We start from the raw sequence: 27497 nt of genomic DNA on the forward strand, positions 1-27497 counted from the left end.
GGGTGTCGTCGATGGGGAGACGGGCTGGATCGACCAAATCAGTGGCAGGAGCGATTTCATCAGCTAATCTGAGCCCATGGTCCTTACTTTTTTATTGACACGAAAAGAAACAGATGTGGTCACCCTGTAATGGTGACGGCTACTCATTTTCGCGTAGCAGAAACAACAACAACAACAACAACAACAAAAACAACACACACACACACACACACACACACACACACACACACACACACACACACACGCGCGCATGCACGCACGCAGGCACGCACAAACAAACAAACAACAAATCGATATCCTCGCGTCCCCATCGAGTTAAGCTCTGGCTAGCCGCTGACCGGTGTCAGCTGAAAGCCTGAACTGTCACTGAAAGCCAGCTAGCTCCGCTTCAGTTATACGTCATGGAATTGCTCCCCCGGGTAATTAACTCACTCGGTTCAAGAACTACGGCATTGGTGGCCTTTCCTCAGGACGAATGAGTTTAGAAAGCTTAACGAAGAGAACGGGCGGGTGAAAGATGAGAGAAGGAATTGGCGGCGCGGAATTTTACACATCAACCTGAATCCTCAGCATTTCTTTTTTTGAACCATTCAAGATACACCTGTCATCTGTCTACAATAACATAAATACGTAACACTGTTTTGTGCAGTTATACGCTTACTACAATTAGGAAATAATAAAAGCTGCGAAAACATTTCTTTTTTTTTTTCGATTGTGCGAAACAACCAAACAAACGTTGGCAGAACCGTGAGTCGCACGATATATATGCGGTACTCAGGATACACACACGTCTATACAAATGGCTCCAGCACATCAACCTCTTCAGCTTCATCATTCATTATACCGCACCTCAACAAACAAGAATCATTTAAGTTCCCTCGTGCGACTTCGTCTACAACGGCTGAACTGTTCGCAATCCTATGTGCGATAAAATTTATATTATCAGTGAGAGATGCGCAAAAATGGGTAATTTTCAGCGATTCACAGGCGGCTCTAACATCACTCTGCAGCACAAAAGGGAAAACATTCAGTGATAGTATAATATACTAGACACTTAAAAACCTCACAAAGGCAAGCGCAGCGAAACATGCAATAGCGTTTCAGTGGATACCGGGGCATTGCAACATTCCTGGCAACACAGCAGCTGATGAAGCAGCACGACAAGCACGCCTCAAAGATGATGTGGTTCCGCTCCCAATATCAAAAAATGAGTTACTTTGCATTATAAGGACAACGTCTTTCAAAATGTGTAGAAACAGTTGGTTTGACCAGAATTCCAAGAGCTCGGACTTATACTATATCGATCCGTTCATTGAATTCAAATTTTCGCTATCATTAGACAGAACTATAGAAACCCTTATTCATCGAATAAGGCTAGGCACTGCCTACACAAAGCATTTCTTACACAGAATTGGCCGTGCGGAAACCCCCGAATGTGATCGTGGATTTGTAGATGAAGATATATATCACCTCCTTCTAGATTGCCCGCGTCACGACACACCAAGATGCCGTCTTAAATCAACCCTAATAAAATTAGACCGCAGACCTTTCAGTTTAAAGAAACTTTGGGGTCCTTGGTCAATAACGTATTTGCAGAAGAGCGCTTTAAGAGCACTAAATACTTTTCTTGAAGACAGCGGCATTGTTGGACGTTATTAACGCTTTTATTGTTCCTTTTATTTCATTGTCGATGTATAGAAGCATGTATTTGTGGATTATGTTATGTTGACTGTTTTGCTGTGACTATACGTGATAGTGCGTTTACACGATAAATGTACCACCCGCTGACTAGAGACCGTGTCATTAGGCGACAGTATCGTTTGTATTTTTGAGACTTTTATCTACATAACTGTGGAGACGTTTATCTTGTATATTCTATGTACCATGTGTTTATTATGCCATAGTCTTTCTGTGAAAACGTTGCGTGATAAGTCCTGGTGCTTGTGTGAAGAGGTTATACGATATGTAATCTAGAACCCTATATGTTGTATGATGGAACCATTCAAGAGATAAGGAGTACCGGCGCCTTAAATTGTGCGTGAACATCTCCTTATATCATATCAATAAATAAAAAAAACACTGTTTTGTGCAGTTATACGCTTACTACAGTTAGGAAATAATAAAATCTGCGAAAAGATTTCTTTTTTTTTCGATTGTACGGAACAACCAAACAAAAGTTGACAGAACCGTGAGCCGCATCATGAGTAAAAAATCCAACCATGTTTACCGCGTGCATCGGACGATACGCGCACATACTAAATCGTCGCACACTTTGATAGCCTCCCTTCCGGTGACCTCACCGCAAGACTTTCTGAGTAGTTCACAGCATCCACGGGCGGTGCAATGACAGCGCGACTGCCCACTTTGCAATGCGGAAGTGAAAAGAAAGCAATGAGTGAGAAAAGAAACTAAAGCAACGCTATCTAGACAAGGTCCTCTAGTTTACAACGCTAATCTGTTTTCCTGCCTGCCATGGTCCATAGAGAACGGGTGACGGAGTGAAAAGAGAAAGAGTCCGGAAGAAGAAAGAAGGGGGCGAGGATACGCGTAGGTATCAGGGCGGTAACAGCTCAACCAAACGCAACGCGACCGTGCGTACGTGCTCCAAAGCACGCGTGGGAAGCGTGTGCCAGCCGAGCGCCAGGCCGATAAGTGGGAAAAAACTTTTTCGCGGAAACGACGTCAGGTTTTACTTCGCTACCCGCTGCGTATAGGCCGTTATCTACGGATCCGCATAGACCACCGCAACGGCGCGCCTCCTTGCACGAGTCAGATATATGCCGGCAAGTATATTCTCGTTTAACTCTGATGCAAACGAGGCGCACCGGTGGCCTCCGGCGATGTTCCGCGCAGACGCGAATTGAGCGAAAATCTTGTTGCGTTCAAGGCCAACTCCGGCACTAGCGTAAGATATACATGTACACATTTCCCGTAATAATGAATATAATAGCTTATTGACAATGATAGCTGCTATGGTTTTTCGGCTCGCTTGGATGCGTCCAGAGTCGTAACCGTCAGCGTCTGTCGTAAGACATTCAATCTACTTAGGTTCGAAGCGGCATCCACAGCGCATACACGAGAACCGCCGCTGTTTACCCGCTTTTGTTCGCGTGGGTGTGCACGCGGCATAATGAAGTATTGGAGAGGAGAACAGGCGAAGGCGACCATGCCAGCCAGAACAAAAACGTCTTGTTGGCTGTTCGACGTTGGGCGAAAGGAATGGAAAGAAAATAGAGATGGAGGAAGGAAAGACGCGGAGATTGTGTGCATGCCCGCGGACTCTGGCTTGCAGTCAGATATATTCGCACGTGCCCCCCTCAAGAAGCACAAAAGTGCGTTTAGCGCCTCGTATAGGCCGGCGAAGCGATATGGGGACTGTGCTCGAAAAGCGCCTGCACGGACAGCGGCCGATGGTCGCCAGTCACTGCATGTGCATCGAAGAGCGAGCGACTCTCCTTGTGATTAAAATCCGAGGACGGTGGTACAACGAATGTGGCACTGAAATTGTAAATAAGCACGGAGAGCCGTTTCGCGAACATACTGCAACGGTGACTTGCGGAATGCATTGTCCGTGAGCGATCGCTCATATATAAGTCGCAAGGTATAGGTCAGTTCTATATAACAGTGGTGGTTTAGAAGCACTATACTGTTGCTGAGCGGCGTATCTTTTATACGCCCTACGCATCAAAGGCGATCAGTCACCATTAAAGCCTACGCGCAGGTGTAGTGTGCTGCAGGTGTCCTTTAGTATAAGCGCGCGTGGATATAAGTTGCACAAGCAGGGTATACCCATTATGCGCCGATAAAGTCGGGACGCTCGCCCACGCGAGCTATCACTCCGCGCCGAACAACCTGCTTAGTCATCGCAACCGTTTGATTTGATGCTCAACGTCGCGTACTAAACAGTATTTTTCTTTGCGGTCCCGCTAATTCCAAACAATGTCGAAGTAATTAAATGAAACCCAGCGAAGAGAGACTGGATATTTCAAGGTCACGCGGAATCTCCGGAGCTGCACAAGCTATCGCATTCACCGTTTAGTAATTTTTTTTTTCATTTGATATACCATTTGTCTTGTAGAAAGGTGACGTTGTTATTTGAGCACACAACGCCCTCAGCTTTTATACATTAGAAAAGGAGAGGAAAAGAAACTGAGAGGTTACAGCACTCAGGTGATTAAGTTGCAAGATACCCGTCTTGATCATTTTAAAGCTAGCTTTCACGCAAGATAATTTTCCAGCCTCGAGGAGGCGTTGTCGGTTCTGCTACCAGTGGGCATGCGCAGAGCTTGCGCGTTTTGAGAGATGGAGAACGTAGACGAAGCGCCCGTGACCAAACACCGTGTGACAGACAAGAAGAAATGAAGACTGTTGTCTTTATATGAAAGATGACTGGTGACACCAATAAGTTTGGGAAATGTATAATGCGGAGAAGCGCACCAAGCGAATACGGAAAATATCACCTTCTATTTCACACGCCTCAATAGCAATACGAACTCGCGCGCTAGGCAGAACAGCAAGGAGAACGTCCTAACCCGAAACAGCTATGTGCGAGAGACACGTAGAGACTATAATTAGAAACTGGAGAGGTTAAAGACCTAGGCGAAAGGCATTTTGCCAAGCATATTGAAAAAGTCATCATCCGTATGTCACATTCTGTCGCAGCGCTATGCCAGTCTGGTTCATAGATAGTAACGAAGAAAAAAAGAATGTCAATAGCGAGCTATCAAAAGGTCACTACATATATGTTACCGTTAACTGACATGACAGGCCCCGGCAGAATGCATTCCCGTGAGGTCTCATCGAGTGACAGGGGTCGACGATAAGAAAATAAGGTTGGGAGCTTCATAGGATTGAGAAACTGTGGACGTGCAGATGGGTCAACCGTACACATAAGCGAACTAGTAGGTTTAAGCTTTGCCGCACGAGTTCAGCTGTCATAAATGGAACAGGCAGGACAAAAGTGAAAGGCAGGCGGCATATTTGTAACATGATTGCTAGTACACACACCCACATATATATATATATATATATATATATATATATATATATATATATATATATATATATATATATATATATATATATATATATATATATATATAGAGAGAGAGAGAGAGAGAGAGAGAGAGAGAGAGAGAGAGAAACAAAGCGTAAACACCCTAGGGTTGATGTGGTATACGTGTTGTTTGAGGAAACCGAGTCTGTTGCTGGTATTCGGGCATTGCGTGTGAGCTGTTGTTCCCCACTCGAACACGACACAAGGATACTATATATCTCTATACGTGATCGTAATTACTATGCGTGGCGTAAATTGCGTAGTCCATCACGCCCACCTTTTCACGGTCCCTTTATTGTTCATAAATGCCCACAAGATCGGGGTGCATCCGAAAACAACTATTTCCCTGTACTATTCTGCATTAAGCAACCCACTAACAAATCTAGAGGCCTTTATTTTTTTTCTTTTCTTTTTTTTAAAGACGGATATTGACTGCCGGAGTCGAAACGTATCTTTCACTGACAAGTAGACTCGGACGGCGCCGACCGCGGTCTCGCCACGCTGCCGCGTTTCCCGCCAAGTGGTTCAGTGAACCACCAGCGGCGGCGGCCGGCGTGCTGATGCGTTGTTACACGGTGTCGACGCGGTGAGCGAGTGCTACGGACCGTGCTCTGCATGGAAAAGGGGCCACACGCAAGCACGCGCATCTCATATAACGGCGACGACTATTCGACAACGCGCCGGCCGGGCTGCCGCCTCCCTCCTTGTTCCGCCGCCGTTGCACTCGGCCTTTCTTTCTTTCTTTCTTTCTTTCTTTCTTTCTTTCTTTCTTTCTTTCTTTCTTTCTTTCTTTCTTGCGCGTGATCGTTGACGGAGGCTCAGGCAAACGCAGACCGCCACCCACAGTGCGGAAGGTCACGCCCGGCCAAGGGGGCCTCGCTCCACTCTCTTAATTCGGCGCTGCTGTATAGTCGGATGTCGCTTTAAGCAATCGACGCGCCATCGTCTACAACCCGAGAGTATTAGAAAGAGTTAAAACAGCTTCTTGCAGCTAGTGTCGCAGTTAGAGCATATAAACCCACTCCGAAAACATACTCACTCGTGCAAACGTTGAGAAGGAGACTTATGATGTTGCACAGAATGTACAACGGATGGACAGACAGACATTACGCAGGTCTTCGTCGTTTTCCCTGCCGTGCACTAATGACAGCCGGTGAAATGCGCACACAGAAGGCTATCTAGGATATCCAGGCGGTGATAATAAATACGGTGCTTCGTGAGGGACGGCGCGAAGCCCAAGCGACTCCCGCGGTAAAGCAGCTTCTTCCAATGCACCCACGACGCGAACGGTTTGAACGAAGCCGGCAGAGCGGCGAGGAGTGTCGTTTGGCGAAGATGGCAAGGGCGGGGATCGAGTGAGATGCCGGGGCAACAGTAGTTTAGGCCGCGAAGTGCGAACATGCCGTAGAATTTCGTGAGACGTGCAAGCGTAATTAGAGGAACAGAGGCGCGTTAGTTACTGCTACGATCAAAACGACTAAGATATAGGACGAAAACGACAAGCGCCATAGATGTAGAATTATAGGCGTAACGATCGTTCGCGCATCTGTAGATAAGCAATAAGAGAGAAATAACTTTCTTACAATAGAGTAGAGGAAGCAATCGGCGAGAAGTTAAGAAAGGATTCCGCCGAGCTACCATAGAAATATGGCAATTCTTAGCTCGTATGGGAAAGCACACACAGAACGGAACACGATCTCTCCAAACGGGAGAGATCGCGCACAATTAGGCGAATTACAAATGCTGTAATCGCGTGCGTTGCTCGCCGCTTTCGTGCTTGCGTCCCATGGGGCCTGCAGCACAATTGCGTCACATCGCTCAGCGCACCCGCGTTTCTATAACGCCACCCTCCAACTGATCTTCGAATAGATGCCCTCGCTCCCTCGCGGCGACCGACTCGCGGCGAACCGTCATCTCGACCACACCAGGAATAAACCTGGACTATAATGCCCCGCAAGCAGCTATATTATCTCCGGCTGCGTACGCATTCCAAATAGCACACACGCGACCACGAAGTCTTCCTCCTCCTCGGACGATCGGTGCCGCAAGCGGAGGAAAGGCAGCTGCCTTTCCGTCACCGCGTTCGTTGACCGCCGCGCTCTCGGCACGGGCAGCGGAAGCGAAGCCGCCGCTCCACTCTCGCTTTCTTCTCGCGCGAACTTCCTTTCGCACACTCGCGCATGAAGCCGGGCATCAACGTTTTTTTTTCCCACTGCTACGTTCGTATGTATCCCCTCGCCATCTCCCCACCTCTACGCAGCCGCGTGCGCGCACGCTTCAATGGTACATCCGCGTCTTTCCTCTGTATACGCATACGCACTGACCGCCTGCCGATAAGCATCTTCAGTCGCAGGGAGCGTATTCTTTCGCGTCGCTCTCAAGAAAGCTCGCAGCATTTCAACTCACCCCTTGGACTATCGCGCGCGCTTGTGTGTGTGTGTGTGTGTGTGTGTGTGTGTGTGTGTGTGTGTGTGTGTGTGTGTGTGTGTGTGTGTGTGTGTGTGTGTGTGTGTGTGTGTGTGTGTGTGTGTGTGTGTGTGTGTGTGTGTGTGTGTGTGTGTGTGTGTGTGTGTGTGTGTGTGTGTGCCACTTCTGCTGAATTCTTTCAATCATCTCCAAAGTCATTCGCTGCTGTCCAGCGTGCCCATATCTTTCCCGGCGCTGCGCAAAGCAGGCCTCGAAAGCACACTGCCTAAGCGCAGCGGTAAACGCTCCGATAGCGCCAGCTTCGAGTGGCTCTTTCTTATTTCCTTCGCGCGAGCTGACGTCAGCCGACGTTGGCGGCTTTTGGAAACCCGCAGATGAGGACGATAAGAAGGCGCGCCCGCGGGGTAGAGGCTCGGTCGCCAGGTGGTGTGGTCCACGGACTATACGCCTCTCGGACGGGCAAGCCCCATTCTGCCGTGACACAGCGCCGTTCGAACGGGAGCGGGCAAGATGAAGTCGTTCGGAGCGGAACGGAAATGGAACGGGGTACGTAAACGAGAGCAAAGCGAGGAAAATTGCGTTATGGTGGGTGCCGTAGTAACTGGACGGACGCTGAAGTATCGACGAAGAACAATGATAGAATGAGTTACGCATGCGCAATACATTGCAGAAAAAAAAAAAAAACACGCACAAATCGATTGAACGGTGTTCGAGGACTTTACAGAGCGAATAAAAGCGTGGCAACTTGCTGTGCTCAACCGGGTTTTCCAACTGTTCACTGCAGAAAGTCGGGACGAAGGGCGGGCGTTGCTATCCGGGATCGGCTATCCCGTGACTGCTGCATTGCGCCATCCCATTTTGCTGCCCGTAGGATTTCTCATAATTCTGGCAAGTGTTCCCCTTGACCTTAAGCTACACCACAACGTGTTCCGCACTCATTCGACGATTTACTCTGTCGACGAGCTCTTCGCGAATACTCTCTTCACCTTCGCTGAAATTTTTCCCATACTAAATAGGGAGAAAGCTCGCTGTGAATTCTGGGTACAATTCCAAGCTGCACGTCTTCCGTAATCATGTCGTGGCATATTTGCGCACGTGCAGATCCGGTGCCCGGTTTTCAGGCCTGAATGCGAGAATAATATTCGTCCCGACAGGGTCGAGTCGAGACCTGTTTTTTTTTTCACTAGCTTACGTACATCATCTCTCTCTCTCTCTCTCTTTTTTAACATGTCCCCTAACATAAATAACTTAAACGACTATTAGTGCCACGATGTTAATATTTTTACCGGCAATTATCGCGGAAAGTCTGATTTCCACCCTTACTAGGAAACTTGATCAGTAAAATCTTTCTGTCTCGAATCCCCTATTTTGAGTGTAATCTGAGACAACTATATAGCGAAGCTACGCGGTATATCGTTCGACATCGAGCGCAAAGTTGCACCTGTTCTTTTTAAAACATCCGCGTACATACTTTAAATATCATTTCACAGTTTCATAGTGTATCTTACCCACTAGTCCTTTACGCTCTTTCAATTGTGCTTAGGACCATGCAAGTCGAATTTTGTGACGTTCTGAAGAGACGACGGTATGCAAGAACTGCTACTGCTGCTGTGGAGCCGGCCTGTGCCTGCTTTTTAGTTTGCTTCGTAAATACGCGGGTCGACGACAGACACCTTTTATTCCCCAGTCCCTCTTCCCACATGCAAGGTAGCAAACTGGATAAAGTATAGCTAAACTTCTTGCTTTCCTTTCTCTCTATCTTTCTAGCCCCTCCCGCAGTGGCTTTAAAACTTTAGGTAAGGTCTTCAGGCACTTTTAGCGTTGTTGTTTCCTCACCTTCCTGTAGTTGAATATGCATTCATCGTTTCGACCACGTCGAGCCAACAGACAATGAAGGCGAGGAAAGCCTACGAAATAAACGGTTCTTCTTCTTTTTTTTTTCTAAGATGTAGAAATAATCAGAAAGAGCGGAAATACGAAAGTGGACCTATTACTAATTGCCGCCTATGGGAACCGAACGAGACATATATTCCACATTACGCTACGACGACGGCTAATGCTCCATCAACTTTCTTGGGTATTTGCGCATGTGTGCGATAGAGTTTTAGCCCTCGGAGTGCTAGTGAGCACCACTCACAGCTATGGTGGCAGATGCGGAACATTCAACTGCAGGCTTCATGTATACGTGAACGTAAGAGGAGGCGACTAGCAATATAAATCCCCGTATGCTATCTCTTAAGGCATCAAGCCTGCCATACAGTCAACACCTTCGCTTTGCAATGAGCTGGAAGAACAAGATTTTCCGTATAAATGTGTCGTTTTTTTTTTTCCCCTCCTCGACAGCGCTTGTATTTCGACAACGCTCGAGTCAAAGTGAGAGACGAAAGCGTGAGAAGCTAAAGAGAAAAGGAAACGAAAGATGCAAGGAGGTGAATCGCTAGAAAGATAGAAACGGAATGCAATACCAAAAAGAAAAAAAAAACGAAATAGAGATATGAACTCAGCCACGCGGTTCCCCAGAAGTTATCCAGAGAGATTACGTGTTTCGACATATCTTGCGCGTCGCCTCTTGAAGAACGCTGTCGGGCTGTGACATCACCACCGCGAGGTTGTATGCCCACGCATCCCCTTTAGAAAAGTGCGGGGACAGATTGCGCTCCGGGGCCGAGAAAGAAACGACCACGTACGCGAATGCCAGCAAAAGAACCTGTATTCGCGTAATGCCCTCCGGGTGTTCTTCGTTTCCTCTCATTCGAACATCGTTGGACGCGTGTTTCCATGGTCCTGGTGGAAAAAAGTAAAGGTAAAGGAAAACCAGTGCCGGTTCTCCCACGTGAAGCGGGCGTGCGAAGGGAGAAGACGACGCCAAGACGCGCGCCCATTCTCCGAGTATGTATACCCATTGGCACAAACTGCGTACGCACGCTCGCAGCGCCCGACGACTTAAACCGAAAAGTACAAAACGCCGGGGAGGCCCCACAGGAACCACCGCTCAACGGGGGAGGGCGGGTAGCTCGCAAACATTTAACCCAGATAAAGGCACCGCTGGCGTCGTCATCCATTCCTCTTGAAAGCGAGGGTACCCTTCGCGTAGCTCTCTTCGCCGTCGCGAAAGTCACCGTTGTACCTGTTCCCTCCCAGATGCTTTGTTCGCACAATTGTTTACGTACTGTATAGTTTTCGTGAACACGAGCCACACACACACATAAACGGAAATGTTCTGTCACCATAAATGATTACTAACTTCAATATACCCGTAGGTGCGCATACTTATTGAGCGTTTTATTTTTTGTCTCGCGCGCACGAGGCCGTGCACCTGTTCCTACAACTGCAGTTCTAATGAGAGCGTTATGAAACGTTCTCGTGCTGCGGTGGAGTGCGCGCACGCGCGTCGCGGTCACTGAGCGTGCCCTCGGCTAGCTGGCGCGGAACGCTGCTTGAGCAGCGCGGAGGAAGCATGCGTGTAGCACGAGGAGTGAGCGAGCGCGGGAGACGCAAACAGCTCTGGAAGCACACCGCTGCGCACACTGGATGCCACCCGCGAATTCGACTGCTCCTCGAGGGCTGCTCCACTCTATAGGCAGCCTATATAAACCGAGGAATGCACGCTTATTAGGCACGCCCACGAGGGGGACACGGATCTTTACCACAATGCCAATGACACCAGCAGACCATATTATCCACTCCCGGAACACGTCTTGACTAAGAATTACACCATTTATATATAAGTACGGGAAGAAAGTATGCGGCACATGTATATATGCCAAGGCATATAATGTCACGCGACTAAGAGTGTATATTTGGCTTGGTCGATTCGATTTTCCTATCGAAATGGCGCATACTTATTGCAGGGGATTGGCCAAGAATCGAAAAGTATCGAAAATTACACAGTATGTGCACGACGTCTAGGCATTTTAGAGCAAACTTTTCGAATTCAGAAAGAGAAGGAGGCTCTGGAGAAATTTCTCGGACACAACAGTTAATAGCATAGTCGCGCTATCCTTGTATTCACTGGTTTACTTGCACCCATTGTTTTATTTTGTTTCACCAGCATGTCGTATCTGACTATAGCATTTCAGCGAGACGAATCAGAGGAGCCAAAAGGCTGGATTTAGTGTTACAATTTACAACATTTCGTTGAACATCACAGATCATTTTTGCCGCGCTTTTCCTTGCTTAACTTCGCTGCGACTGGTATTTGTCGCACGAGGTGCCGGCCTCATCGAGCCAAATTATCGAAGGCTGTGCCCCAGACATTTGTAATTGATGTCGAAGTAAGTCAGTTTAATTTTATCCGAACAAGAGCACACTCGAGCGCGCACTGCTCTTTCTAAGCAAGTCCTCTGGTCATATCACTACTTGTTGCTGGGTTAGTTGCAAGTATACGTACAAGTATTAAGCGGCAAAGCTGAGGTCATCCATAGGGACTGCAGCCTCCACGTGCCATGTCTGTATGCATGGGATACACGTATGATTTGTACACTCTATACCATCGGGATACTCCCACAACGACTACCCAAATATAGCACTGTAAGTAGCGCCAATTATGGGCCAACGTCGCCCGATGTAAAAACTGTGTTCCAGTATTGGGCTCACACTGGCCCAGTTATCTTGTGCTTCTAAAGACTGCCCTTTTAGTGATCGACGATATAAAGGGGTCGAAGTTACGCACATCGCAACGTAGCTATAGCTGCAGTGCGTTATGTTACTTCTAATACCGGTGTCACACCGGTATTCTGATCGCGATCGGGGCCGATCCGGATCGGATTTTTTGAGTCAACAGTGGTCGCTGCTACACGGTTTTAACGATCTGGTTCTAGCTACAGATTCAGTTTTGCAAGATATACTTAAATTTTGGCAATATTTCAATGTTACAGCTTATTGTTGCTGGTAATAGATTTTTTAAACGTTTTTTATTGAGCTGCTTTCACTTCTTGCTTTTAGCCTTTGCAGAATACTGCGCTAGAGAGCGCAGACGTCAACCTGCGATCGCGATCTAGGGTCCAATTGCGATTCTCGGATCGCGATCGGCCCTATCCGGATGCCACAAGCTCGCGATCGCAAATTACCGTGTAGCAACACTCGATCCGGATCAAGGCCGATCCGGATCAGCTCTGATCGCGATCAGAAGTGTACGTGTGACACCGTTATATTTGTTTAATGTGCAGTCAACGTTACTCTATATAGAAGCCGAACTGGGCGCTGTATTGGCCGTACACTTTTGGCGTCCGTCACACTTTCGAATTAAATTTTTACCTCTTATGGTTCTGCGCAGCAATGAACCTGCTCAGGGAAAAGCACAACCAAAAGAGCGAAACGTACATTGGATTTGTGAACCTATACTGTCCGGCCCAACAGGAACTCAACGGCCTTTGGCTCTTCGCTATACAGAGGCAAGCCTACTTACATACTTCTAATCCCCCTTTCCCTCCAATAAGTCACGAGCCAGTTTTTGTTCAATAAACTTTCATAAATCCATTCTACAGATTTCCCAACTTTTTCTTTGCATAGTGATTTCCGTATTCACCAGATGAATACTATATAGACTTCCTTACTATAGACAATTTGTTGCTTTTGGTGTAGTGTTATAAGAACGGTGATTTCCACGGGAACTTGACCCCGTTTTGGGGAAAATTAACTACGGAGAGACAAACAAAAACGGCGAATGCTAGGCGCATTGCACCACGGAAGCACCTGTTTTTTACACCATATTCACTGCTAATTACTTTTCCTTAGAGCACATAATGAGCCACGGCAGGTTTGCATGAACTCGATAAAGTCGGGTCGAGTTGGCAAGCTTGTTGCGCTCAAAACTGGTCGTCAGGTTTATGTAAATCCCAGCGGATCGGGACGAACGAGAGTCGAGGCGCGTTCGACCCGCCTACAGAGGTGGGTTGACGAGCGGAGGCGCGGGAATCGAGGCACTCTAGACTTATAGCCCAACCCGCTTGTCGAGTTGCCTGGACTTCTCGGTCAGATCGACCTCTGACTCAACGTGAAAGTTTAGTGAAGAAAGAAAGAAAGAAAGAAAGAAAGAAAGAAAGAAAGAAAGAAAGAAAGAAAGAAAGAAAGAAAGAAAGAAAGAAAGAAAGAACGTCTATGTGACTATTTGTAACAATAAACGCTCCAGCACAAGAAGCATGAGGTGGGTGGTCGACGGTGCTCTGTTGCGAGCTCGACTCGGCTCGGAAAGTAAAGGACCTCGGGACATTCTTGGCCCGCGGAGAAACACTGATTGCGCATTGCGCCGCAGCGAAATACTTATTCTAATATTTCTGAGAACTCAGGCTTCAGTGAGACGTTATGAACAGTTTGAGTGTTTGTGCATGCCTGTAGGTATACGTGGCGTATGCATGTCTGTCCGGCCCAAAAATAGTCGGAATCGTACTCCTGCGCATCTTGTAGTACGAGGCTGCGCCGATAGGACGGTGTGTGAGGACCTAGCTCTCCTGAGTCAGAAGCCGCGTCAACCGACAACGACGCGTGTGCTTTCTCTGACAGTTCTGTGTGTGTGTCTGTAGTTTACTCGCGACACGAAGAAATGGTTGATTCTCGCGAACAACGTGCGGCTGCGAAGTTTTGTTTTTTGACTCGGCAAGAACGCAGCACAAACTGTTGCGATAAAGCAAGCAGCTCACAAAGAACATGCTGTCAGTAAAATGCAAGTGAACGGATGCTCTGCTCGGTTTGAAAGGAGGAGGAGGGGGGGGGGGGGGGGGGGACGACCATACAGGATCAGCCCGGTTACGGTCGTCCTTCAATTAAGTGCGCGAACCAAGGACAACATCGGCAAAATCCGCGACCTCATCACGGAAGATCAACGCAGAACAATCGACCAGCTCGAAGACTTATCCGGGTTATATCCTGCAGCTCCATTCAGCGCATTTTTCACGACTATATGGGAATGCGACGAGTGGCTGCTAAGTTTGTGACCAGACTTCTCACCGAAGAGCGAGGGATCGTTTCGTGCAAATCTGTCGTGCTATGAAGTACGCGGCCACAGACGATCCAGAGTTCTGCAACAAAATCATCGCAGGCGGCGAGTCACGGTACTATGAGTACGATCCAGAACGTAAACAACAGACAAGTCAGTGGAAGTCAACTGGCTCGCCTCGTTCAGAAAAAGCTCCTCAGGTTAAATCGAATGTGAAAACGACGCCGATCTCTCTTCTTTCTTTTTTTACATCAAAGGGATCGTACACTCAGCATTCGTCCCTGAAAACCAAACCATCAACCAACAATTCTATTTGCAGATGTTTAAACGGCTGCGCAGAAGTGCGGCGCGAAAACGTCCGGCCGTGCGGAATTTCGGCGAGCGATTCCTGCACCATGACAACGCTCCCGTGCACACGGCTCTCAGTGTTCGCCGGTTTTTTGGCCTCCACGTCGACGTGTACCTTGACCCACGCGCCCTATTCGCCCAGATTTGGCTCCCGCGGACTTCTTCCTGTTCGGTCGGATGGAAAGGGACTTGAAAGGCAAGCGTTTTGCCGATGTCGTTCGAAGTCAAACGCAATGACACGACGGCACTAGCAGGTCTAGAAAGAGGCCGAGTTTTCAAGGTGCTTCCAACAATGATATGAACGTTTGGACAAGTGGATTAGTATTAATGGAGAAAACTTTGATTAAAGGGACACTAAAGCGAAACAATAAATCAGTTGAGACTAAAAAAAGCATTGTTTGAGAACCCTGCAGGCAGTCATTTCAAAATAATAGTTTGATTATTAGATGAGTAAATGAAGGTCGAAGTATCAGTATTTGAATTTCGCGCCGAAACCCCGACGCCGTACGTCAGTGTGACGTATTGCGCCGTATTGTGCCGTCAGTGTGTCGCATTAGCGCCGCGTTGGCTGAGTAAAGGTTCCCGAAACTTGCCATGTTTAATATTTGGTTCCTTTAGAACACAATGTAGTCAATATGTACCTCTATATAATTAAGTAGGCCCTAGAAGATGCCATCAAAATCCATGACGTCACAGCGACCAGGTGCGGGAACTTCAAGGAAACGTCGCCACTCGTCTTTTGTTCTTGCGCTTTTTCTACTTTATCAAGCGTCTTATCGAGGTAGAAGTGATGTTTTTGGTGTCATAGAAAGGTAATTTACTGATGCAGAAGAAATCATTTTTTTCTTTAGTGCCCCTTTAATGTTGTGTTTGAAAAAAAAATGTATTCATTAAAAAAATAATGCCCATGCTTTTTATCATGTAATAACGGTAATTTTTGGGTGCCCCCTCGTACATCGTATCTTTCACCCAACACCTGTACTATAGCACGCCAGGCCGTCAGCAAAGCAAACATCTCCGGCTTCTAATTAAAGATACCGTCTACATCTCTCTCGAAAAGTGAAATGATGCAAGTTACGACGGCGGAAAAAATATTAGGTTAGGCTACACTTTAAGCGCAGGGTACTGTCGAAATCGTGCTATGGCGAAGCGTAGCAGTTAATGGGCGCACTAGAAACATAGTTAATTGATATGTAATAGTTTAATGCAGCGCCGTTGTGTTTAGAAACGTAGATGTATCACGTTTCTTACGATTTCTTTCTCTTTCAGTTTTTTTTTTTTCGCGTGTGGAAGGACGTTTCCTTCAGGCTAAGGGCTGTTAAGGTCACTTTGGAAGTGCCGCATGATCCGCAGCTCCTGAGTTCTGTCTTCTATACAAGAATTAAACGAACAACAACAACAAAACAAGACTCGTTAACATTCTCGGCAGTTTTTCTATGTGGTAGCGACCTGCCGCAATTTATTTCTCGCGCGGGCACTCCAAGACGCCCGTGCGCGTCAAATTCTCGGGATAAAGCGTTTTCAAAAATTTTAAAAGCCGAGCCCATAGCACCAAGACATGTTTTGTTTTTCTCTTGCTTTACTAAAGTGGATCGAAACATTGCGAAACCCTCGAAACGTGGTGGATGCTTGCAGGCGCACAGATGGTGCCAATAAACCCCCGTGGAGCGTATATACTCGAACTATCGCATATAGCTTTTCAACGGGGCTGTTTAAGATTCCCGGCATGTGTCAGTGCACCGCAGCCTCGGCCTTCACGAGCCACGGACGGTCAAAGCCGGCACGGGCCGCTGGCTTTTATCCGAAACCGGCTGCGGGAACCCCGATATCGAGGAATGTTCCTTCCGAAGGCCTGCTTTGAGTGCGTATACCGGTGTCCGATTCGGTCAGCGAAAAAAAAAAAACAAGTTGCGGACATTCCCTCCAAGGTGAGAGAGGACAGTCGCCTCAACGCGCACCTACTCACGTTCCGGCAGGGAGTTTACTACAAACGCCATGCTGGAGAAGGAACTTTGCTGCTGCGATTGGCCAGCTTTTATGGAAACCATGCGCATGGCGCGTCTGCACGCGCTTTTACGCGTCAGCTCCATGGAGTTGCCCCATGTGGTTTGACCTTGGAGCTTCGCTGGTAGTGCTTGGCGCGCAACGAAGGCGCTCGGAGATGACTTAGTTGCTTGTTATTACTGTGTGCGCTTACGTATGCTGCGATGTGTGCTGTACGTATGAATGCGTCATTTCATACGTCACCCTCGCCATCTGGAGTGTCATACTGTAGGCGCATGACCAGGCAGACACATGCAACGTCATTAAATAGTACGTCCGTCAAGGGAGCGATTTCGTCTCAACTTCATGCTTGTGGCTTCAAACGTTCTTTCGGCGTGGTTTAGTACGCTTTATCTTTCCAAATTGTCAAGAAATCATATTGTTACGTAGGAAGACGCAGACGACAAGCTATGTACAAATATATTTACAAGGAAAATACGCTGCGCTTGGCCAAGAGGCAACAGCCCGCGCTAGCTTCTAAATCGTCGTCGTCGTCTTCACACTGCTGGCCTTTCGTGATCGGACATATTGCGCCGTAGCACTACCCCCGGCTGCAAAAGCGCCGTCCCGGAGCGACTAAAGATCGGACTCGGAAGCAGTGTAGTAGGCCTTGAGCCTACTGACGTGTACGACATCACTAGATGCCACAGGAGAGGTCGAGCTTGAGCCCACAGGAGCAATTTCGTAAGTCACAGGCGTCACCTGGCGCAGCACGCGGTAGGGCCCTGTGTATCGCGAAAGAAGCTTCTCTGAAAGTCCGACGTGACGAGAGGGCGACCACAGGAGCACGAGCGCACCAGGTGAAAACTGTACGTCACGATGGCGGGCGTTGTACTGACACTGCTGAGTGGTCTGTGAGGCCGTAAGTCGAGCACGGGCAAGCTGGCGTGCATGGTCGGCGAGGGCGATGGCGTCGCGCGCATACTCGCTTGTTGAGACCGCAGCAGGAGGAAGTGCCGTGTCTATATTTTATCTAAACATACGAACACGAAGACGATAAGTTTCCACGTGCATGCACATTAACTGCGAATTGATGTCAGCATAACGCAATATCTTGTTGAAAATGATCAATTGCAAAGTAGCAAACCCGTTTGAAGCCAGAAGGTCAAAGTTTAAGCAAATTCATGCACACTACCCACCATTCCCGTGCTCTCTGATTTGCGTCGTACTTGCAGCTCCCGCAGACACTACCGCCACAGTTTCCTGTAGTGATTTTTGTAGGAAACACTGTGCTTTCCAGTACACAAGTGTGTCACGTGGTGTACACGTTGACGCAGTGGATCGTACCCAGTCTATTGCAGCAACATCTGTCCTGAGGAGGTATGAGAAATTTGCAGGAACCTCTGACATGAAGCGAGACTCTTAAACGGCGCTCGCTGAGGGAACGAATGTAGAATGTCCGCGGCTTAAACTTTTCTATTTGGTTTATCATGACAAACAAAACGAAATTTATCGTTAAAAAAAATTATCTTCAGCCAGTACACTATGTGCAGTCCCCCTTGAAAAGCAGTTTCTAGGTTTAACCATGCACTTCTATTAAAAGATTCATTCCCCCCCCCCCTTTTTTTCCCCTCACGAGAACAATTAATAAGTGACATAAATTACTCCAGCGGATGTGGTTGGCCGCAAAACGGCGGACTCAATTAACCGTGCTTTATGCCACCCCCTCCCTCCCCCCTTTCCCTTCAAGTAACGCCGAATGGCGCTGCGGGTAATGTTCAAATTTAAAATAATAATAAGTAAATGTAGAGCATGCTACGCGATAAACCAGGACGTAGAGGTGCACGTATAGGTAATAGTGTTACGCCAATTATGGCGTTCCTCAATCAAACTAACTCCATGACGTCAGGTGTCGGAGGAAAGAGGACCACTACAATTCATTACACGAGAAACATAGCACGCGTGTAAGAAAGAAAAAAAATAAGTAAAAAGGAAGAATGATCAACGTTAGAATGCAGGCGTTTTTTTCAGGCGTAACTTTTAAACACAACTTTTGTCATGACACCTGCCGAGCATTTTCCTGAAATATTTCTAACCAGGAACACTAAATTAAATGTGACGTATGGCGGTTCAAAAGAGGACTCCACAGGGAGCATCTCGACTGGTCCCCGAGAGACCGTGCTGTGCGTGCGTATTTGTGTCTTCTACATACTGCATATGCATGCTTATAATATTGTGCGTTGTACATACCGTATAGGCTTATATTGTGCGTTGTACGTGCCGCTTAGGCTTATACTATTGTGCGCTGTACGTGCCATATAAGCTTATAATGTTGTCCGTTGCGAATTCCGCATGTGCTTATAATATTCCACATTGTATATGCCGCATAGATAATAATATTGCGCGTGGTTCATACTGTATAGGCTTACAATATTGTGCGCCGTACATACCGCATATGCTTACGATATTGCGGGTTGTACACGCCGCATAGACATCAGGAGCGCACACAGATTTGGTGTGTGAGAAAACGATGTAAAGGGCAGGGACAGTTGGCGACGCAATCTTCACCTCGCAGAGCGAGAACCCCCCCGTGACGTCACACAATGTGTCTGACTAGCCACTGTGAATCTATTGTTGACCAACAAAAAGAATCGAAGAGTGTTCGAAAATGAACGATAATTCTTCACAGTAATAAACATTCCAAATGACTGATATACACGTAAAAAAAAGCTTGCACAAGGATATTGCTGCTGGTCGCCATAACCCATACTGAAAAAATTGATGGCAAACAGTGCATAAGGACAAATAGTAGTTTTCTAAAGCCGAACGAAACCCCATAGTTGTCTCAATCTTTTAATGTACTCATTCTATAATAAAAGATGGGATTTCCAAAGGACACCTATATAATTACACCTGGCTGGCCAGGCATTTAAGACTGGAAGTGTTCGCAGTTTTGTACTTGTGCTGAACTGGTACTGGTAGTACTATCGCCGACGGGGCTGAGTAAAAATCACGATCTCCTGTGATTCACCATCACCGCAAACGAGCGATCCCAGCTAGGGGGCTTCTACGTCAGCAATGACGTCAGAAGGGGAAATGCCCCGCCGTGTTCCAATGCAAACAAGTTGGTTTTGCTGCCCGGGGCCCTCCTGTCAGACGGGGTTGGGAGACTCAGCAACGTCGACATTTCTAAAGCAACGGCATAATCAGCCAGCTCAAATTTTCACGAAGACATAAAGTGAGAGACCTTTTTTTAATTATGATCATAAAGGTTGCGCGGTCAGCCCAGCCCATAGGCCCTGTCCGGGATTTATTTATTTATTTATTTATTTATTTATTTATTTATTTTTGCGTCGGAGCCACTAAGTAGTAACCGGGGCCGTCAACGCACTTCCAGACGGCGCTCTTAAAACTTCAATGACCTGGACTAGTCAAACAATAAACCAATCAGTCATTCGGAAAGGTTCGCGAAGCACAGCTCCTAATGTTGTGGGACACTATAATCTAGTGGTGCAGTATAGGGAGTGCTCACGGACGGGCCAGCCTCTCGAGCACTCAAAATACCCACAAGAGTAACTTTCTTTATTTCTCACCTATTTTCTTTCTTTCTTTCTTTAACTTCAAGCCATCTTTCTTTCCTGCATCCTTACACTTCCTTCTAAAGCTCGTTCAAGCGTGGGAACGTATGCACATAAAAGATGCGCGGATGTAAATATCATTCAGAACACGCCTGCGTGCTTTCGTGCCAACACAGAGGGTCTGGCGCCGCAAAGGCTGCGTCTATTTTCTTCTTCACTCTCGTTTCACGCGTATGCGCGTTACGACTGGGGCGGTGAAGATTCGTGACTGCGCCAAGCTGCTGCTGCTCTCGGCAGCAAACGGGGCGGCGGGGGTGAAAAGCGAGAAGCACTCGTGTGTGTGGTGCGCGTGTGTGTCGAGCGGCACCGCGTATACATTACGCGAAGCGGGCTGCGCGCTTCGCGAAACAGTCGCTTTTTCTTACGCGCGACAAGTTGTGCACCGGAGCGAAAGGGTGCCAAGAGCGGGCACGGCGTGGTCCCCGCAGCGACAGGTGAAAGTAAACCGAGCGCCCACGTGCCCGCCTAACTGGCTTCCTGTTAGGCCTCGATTCCACGGGAACTTCCAACCGCACCTAGTACATCATCGATCATTTGCTGCAGGCCTACGCGCTCCGAAAGTACGCTACCCTTCAATGAAGGGGCAGAGACGATCCTTCCTAGTGAAAGCGGCTGCGCCAAACAAGACGAAACGCACAGGTGACGAGGAAAAAAGAAAAGACGCCATAGTTTGGTGTGTTATCCGGCTCGGTGCTTCACGTACGAACGTACGATTACGTATGATCTACAGTTACCCCAACTGTCGATCTTGTTTTCTTTCAGTAGTCACACACCGGAACTTTGCACAGGTCACTACCGTATGACAGCACCGATTATCGGAGGCCAGAGATCTATACCGAATAGCTTCAAAACATACAGGGGATACCGAAACAGCGTTATATATGAGTCGCTGTACGCTCCAGTTGTACGCAGGCGTCGTCCTCACCCTGAGCAATATGAACAGAGGTGCATCGATGATGCACGCTTACCATGGTATAAACACCGATGCAGACGCCGGCAGCGAAGAGCTCGCAGCATCCGGCGGAATTCACAATGGCCATGCTTCCTGGCGCAGATCCGGTGACGGAACCATCAATGCACGGTACTCAAAATCATGCGACAACGTGAGGCTGGGTCGGAGATGGAGCACCGCGAGCGTCGGCGGCGGCCTACATTTCCCAAGCCCCGCGCAGTGGTAGTCGGCGCGTTTCGCACATCACGCACAACCGCACGATATCGTTGCCGTCGCTGTTTCAGGGCTGCGCACATCCTTCGGCTGCCAGGACGGTTCACGGCCTTCGCGGTGGCCCCACCACGGCCGCTGCTGCATCTCGCCTTTCCCACCGCTGCCGCGACGGACAGGTGCTCGCCGCGGGGGCCTGGCTGCTGCTGCCGCACTCTTCAGGAAGAGGAACAACACTCGCCGGTGGCGGCTACCGCGCTGGGGCACCCGGCGTTGACCGTAGGGCGACGGCACCACCACGGCACCGCTGCCGGCGGCCGTGTCATCTGGACGCCGCACGAGATGAGCGCGCACAGTGCGCCGTGATCGAGCTGTCTGATGAGCGTTGTCGGCGGCGAAAAAACGAAGCCACAGGTCGCTGCGGCTGGCTCGCGTTACGAAGAGGAAGTCCACAGGTGTATGGCACCTTTCCAGTTTGCAACCAACGCCGCCGCGCCGGAGGGAGCGGGCACACGGCGGCGAGAGTGGCGGGAAAGCGAAGGACCCCCACGCCCTCCGTTTGCTCGTCGGAGAGCGAGAGGCAGCCTCCTGTGGGAAGGGCCGTCGCGAGGGTAGCGGAGCGTTGGGGGACGCGAAGCGCGCCGCCGACCAGGAGCCACGTCGCCAGCGCGTTTGATGGGCGAATGCGAATTCAGATGGCGCTCGCTATAACACCGCTTCTAGGTGGCGTGTCTCCGCGAGCCGCGGCAACTCGACGGTCAAACTAGCATTGCTGCCCGGCGCCCGGCCGCACAAAATATCCTCGCTCAGCTTTTTCACTGTGGAGGTGGTACTCTTTTAGCAAAACTGTGTATCTCCAGAAGTCAAAGCAGTGTAATAAAGCCTCGATGTTTATATCTTCCCGTATGCCTCCTATGCAGCTCCATTGACCAGAAAAGGCGCCAACGTCAAATGAAGATATGCGGAATTGAGTGACTGTATAATGCCGCGTATTGACTGGTGAAGCAGAGATATTGAAATGTGAAGTTTATGAGAGGTATGGTACAGGAGGACGCCCCGCTCCACTTGTCTGAGAGACCTCCACTGAAGAAATAGAATATGCGCACATATGTACACCCATTTGCAAAAGAGGGTTCAGTAATAATTTGCAACTCTCGTAAAGGATCCGCCACATAATACAGTTAATATGCCCTCAATTTTTACTAAATTTAAGCTCGGTGCAACGGAGAGCTTTTCCGGTATACTAGGAAACATAACTTAAGATGGCCGTAGAATGCTTTCGAGCAATTGCTAAAGAATTTTTTTTTTTTACGAAGGCTGCATTTTATCAGTAGACATTTAACTTCGCTTACGGCTTACGAAAAGGGTTCTACTCAAATTGAGGACGACGCAACGAGCTATGGAAAGAAGAATGATAGGTGTAACGTTAAGGGATAAGAAAAGAGCAGATTGGGTGAGGGAACAAACGCGAGGTAATGACATCTTAGTTGAAATCAAGAAAAAGAAATGGGCATGGGCAGGACATGTAATGAGAAGGGAAGATAACCGATGGTCATTAAGGGTTACGGACTGGGTTCCAAGGGAAGGGAAGCGTAGCAGGGGGCAGCAGAAAGTTAGGTGAGCGGATGAGATTAAGAAGTTTGCAGGGACGGCATGGCCACAATTAGTACATGACCGGTGTTGTTGGAGAAGTATGGGAGAGGCCTTTGCCTTGCAGTGGGCGTAACCAGGCTGATGATGATGATTATGATGATGATTTAACTTCGCACACAAATTTGACACAGTGTCCCTCCACATATTCGCTAAATTATATCTCGGTGGTATTTGCCGTTGTGCAAGGGCAACGGGCTAAATTCTGCGCCGCTCGTAAAACACGCACAGCGTTCCGGAACGCTTACATGCATAATTTTTGCAAAAGCCACAATTAACCGACCTTCTCTCAACTTAGTCGCATTTCAAAAAATATAAACAAGGTACCTCGTCTAGTTCACCGAGGAGGCCAATCACAAAACTTGTATAATGCATAAAAGTACGGGGGGGGGGGGAGGGACGAGACTTCAGTAATCACTTGCAGAGCTCCTAATTAAGTAAGGAACGTCAAGGTTTTCCGATAAATTACACTTAACATGCCCCCCCCCCCCCCCCCTTTCCACCAAATGTGAATTTGGACTCTTGGAAACACTGCAGATAGCGGCTGCATATACATGACACTCTGGCAAGTTTGAATCGGTAATTTGCTGCAAGACCTATGCAGATTAAACATTTACCGTGCCTCACCCACGGAGTGCGTACTCCAACGAAATAAAAAGAACGCGCCTTCCGTATGTCACCAAGGAGACCGGGATAACCAAAGACACGCGTCGTATGTATGTATGTATGTATGTATGTATGTATGTATGTATGTATGTATGTATGTATGTATGTATGTATGTATGTATGTATGTATGTATGTATGTATGTGTGTATGTATGTATGTATGTATGTATGTATGTATGTATGTATGTATGTATGTATGTATGTATGTATGTATGTATGTATAACGCATGAAAAAGAGGGATGAATAAATATTTTTATAAAATATAATAATTAATCAACGCACTTCAAACTTTCGGCTCACGTTATGTCCCCTATGCGCAGCGGTGTTCACTGGGTCAGCGTTTCATATATTTTTAGAGAGTTTTAGTATAGCGTAAAACCCTTGCGTTAGCGTTAGCGTGCGACGCAACGCTAACGCAAAGAAAGACTGCACTGCGCGACACAAGGTAGTGTTTTAGAATAGCGGAACGGAGAAAAGCGTTAACGTTAACGCAAACAAATACAGCGCCATCTAGATGTAAAGACACAAAGTACTGGAAAGCCAAATCCACACGAAATGTCGAGCTTATCCAATGCCGAATCCGCAAGTGTGTCCCTAAGTCAAGCTTATCGAAAGCCACAGTCGCTGCGTTAATTACGCATGTAGGTGTTTGGTTTGAGCGTTGTTTTGTCGAGAGTCGCGAAACATACCGATTAATCTTGGCATGCTGCGATCGAGTGTTCTGTGGGACCCATATTACGTGTCCTTTATAACTTGGGATGACATAGACACCCTCATGCTTCGGGAATGAGAGCGACCGCGCAGGTTCTACGTGTCCTCAAGATCCACTCAACGTCGAAGCTATACCGGAGGGGACGTTTCGCCGGCAATTTCTCTTCCAGAAAGCGGATTTCCCACTTCCTTCCAATTTTTTGCAACGGACGCCCACCTTGACGTCCATCCGAATGGGTTCAAGGCGAAAACCTCCGTCACGAGGTTCATATCGTCGTCGTTGGTAAAACGCACACGCATTGTGACCACAGCAGCGACCACACTACTGTGTTTTGCCGCGGAAAACATGACATGCATCGGTTCCACATGCGGCTTTACACCAAGCGAACGAGCGAAATACACTTGGGCGCCATCTCGAGGCGGATACAGCAAACACATTTAGCAAACCCATAGAGTTGTTCTACTAACTCTATGAGCAAACCCTCTCGTTAAGCCTACTGCGCCGCTAATCGAGAACGTATATCGTAAACAACGCCCATTTGTCACCTGTGCACCGCTGCCGAAGCATCATCACACAAATCTAAGGCGAACACGAGCATTAGTGGGGAAGGATAGAGCCTAGCAGTGCAGGCAGACGGCTCGATAGATCCGAAGCGGGCTGCTCTCACTTCGACTGGCGCCGCCATCTTGCCGTACGTAAGGCTCCCCTTGCGTGCGTTAGCGTTCAACGCTAAATCCTGAAAATAGCGTGCGTACGTAAGAGCTCCAGCAGCGTTTACGTATAGCGCATGCGCAGTGTGGTGCACGCAACGCTAACGCTAACGCTAACTCTTTGCGTTTGCTGCTTTACGCTATACTAAAACTCTCTAATGCCACTAAAGAAACTGGAAACGAGGGTGCAGCAGTTTCCATTTATGCCCTAGTTATCTCACACACTTCACAATATGTCTCCATATATATATATATATATATATATATATATATATATATATATATATATACTGCAGAATCTATTCGTAAGCAAAGTTCGAAGTGTGTGGACAGTGATCGGAGGGATATTATTTTCGAATAAGCCGCGTTAAGAAACTATGGCACCGAAAGAAAATTTTCCGCTTTCTCACGTTGTTATCTTATTGCGACAGAAACTATATGGACACTCCAAGCGCATTTCTGCCGTCGCTGTCGCCGTGATGTTCCACGTAAAGTCCAAGGGCGATAACATCGACGCCGCGCGCCGTATGCTGTATGTGCGAGTGAAAGCATGCGAGGGTGAGCTGACGATGGTGGTTCAATCTCGCGCGCGCATGGGGGGAAAGCGGGGAGGAAGCGCGCCGTCTTCTGTCGAGCGCAAACACCGGGGGTTGGGGGGCTGTACTCCACCGGCTACTGCGTGCGTATGGCGCGGCCGCCTCGGCCCTATCTTCAAAGCTGTCTGCGAAGAGTACAGAGTCCGGGTGCAGCGAGGGCTAATAGCTTCGTGTGCGCTCCGTACTAAGGTGTTTTAGTTAAGCGTGTCTACGCTCCGCTAAGCAGCTAAGCGGAGCGGAAGCGCGAATGCGCATGCGCCGTCCGCTTAGCCGTAAGCGGGATAGCGGAGCGTGCCGCGCAGCACTTTGGCTAGCGTTGGCGTCAGAACGGATTGGATTGGGTGCAGAAAGCAAGCGCGCTGGCTAACACGTGGCGTTCCCCAAGACGGCGCTTTATTTTCCATTGGATAAAATGGACCGGTAACGCATTACAAGCGCACGTTTAGATACTTCATGGAGAAATAAGTTATATATATGTATACATATATACGTTTTACTATATAAGAGTGATCATAAAGTGTTTTTATTTTCTTTCATTACCCTGAATTTAGCCAGGGGGCGCTGCAACTACGAAAGATCCGCTCCGCTCCGCTAAACGTATAACTAAAACGTGAAAATCGCCCGCCGCTCCGCTGTGGCTTAGCGGGGCAGCTCGGAGCGGAGCGTACCGTAAAGACGCTCAACTAAAACACTCTACTAGCCGGTTAGTTCGCTGTGAAGCAACAGGCAGCGTAAAGCTCAATTCGCTCGCTGCTGCTGCCGCGCTTCCTCACTACAGCGTTTTGACAGGGATCGAGTTTACGCGGTCATCGAATGAGATGTGTTCATGTTTGCTTGTGCGCGCGTGACACCATGCTTGTTATTTTGGTTAGTACGCGAATGTTTACAAGTTTACAAGGCCGATAAAACTATACTATCTTCACTTCGTATAGCTGCCTACTATTGCAATCGATGCTTCTCCCTTTGGGCGAGACTGCGACTTTTTGTAGAACAGATGACGTGAGCTACGACCTAACGCACGCAAATTTGCTGCCATTACGGCGGCTTTTTAAGCATGTATAAACTTACTCATGCGTAAAATTCTTCGTGCAAGCGGCCCCATTTCTCTGAAGTAAACAGACTTTTGCACGTTGCACACAAAAATTAAGGTAACTGCGATTACAATTGCAATTACTTCATTCAAAAATTTTAATTTATTACAGAGACCAATTACTGTCCCACGAAAGTAACTGAGCAATTACTACACTGTAATCGATTACTCTTGCATTACTTTCCTCCCAGTGTACATCAACATTGCACAATTTAATACTGTAAATACGAGGTTGTATGAGAAAGTTCCCGGACTGGATTTATCAGGAGGGTTTAGTGTTACCATATATACCGGTTTGGGCTCAGTGAACTTCGAAGTAGTCCCCATGGGTATACTTCGTTTTCTTGTGTAGGCAAGAAAACGAGACAAGAAGACTATAACAATCACCAAGTACTCGTTCTGTCTCAATCTCATGCGTGATACGATGCGTGTTGTTGGTTTTTGAGCTCACAGCGGTGAATTATAGGAGGGAGTTGTTTATGTTTAGTTCAAGTTGGAAGCATGTTCTGGATGAAATACGATAA

The 27497-nt window shown here is 47.9% G+C and overlaps 1 protein-coding gene across 2 annotated transcripts in view; it reads right to left on the bottom strand.

Annotated features, from left to right (window-relative positions):
• Rcd6 (Reduction in Cnn dots 6) overlaps positions 1 to 22209 on the bottom strand; it is an 86407-nt gene extending 64198 nt beyond the window's left edge. For both annotated transcript variants that reach the window (XM_065430058.2, XM_065430057.2), the window contains exon 1: positions 21355 to 22209. In XM_065430058.2, coding sequence (XP_065286130.1) covers positions 21355 to 21426 — 72 coding nt within the window. In that variant the 5' untranslated portion in view covers positions 21427 to 22209. The remainder of the gene's footprint in view (positions 1 to 21354) is intronic.
• Positions 22210 to 27497: the final 5288 nt, after the last annotated feature.

Source organism: Dermacentor albipictus, chromosome 3 (assembly GCF_038994185.2).
Source record: "Dermacentor albipictus isolate Rhodes 1998 colony chromosome 3, USDA_Dalb.pri_finalv2, whole genome shotgun sequence".
Classification (NCBI taxonomy): domain Eukaryota; kingdom Metazoa; phylum Arthropoda; class Arachnida; order Ixodida; family Ixodidae; genus Dermacentor; species Dermacentor albipictus.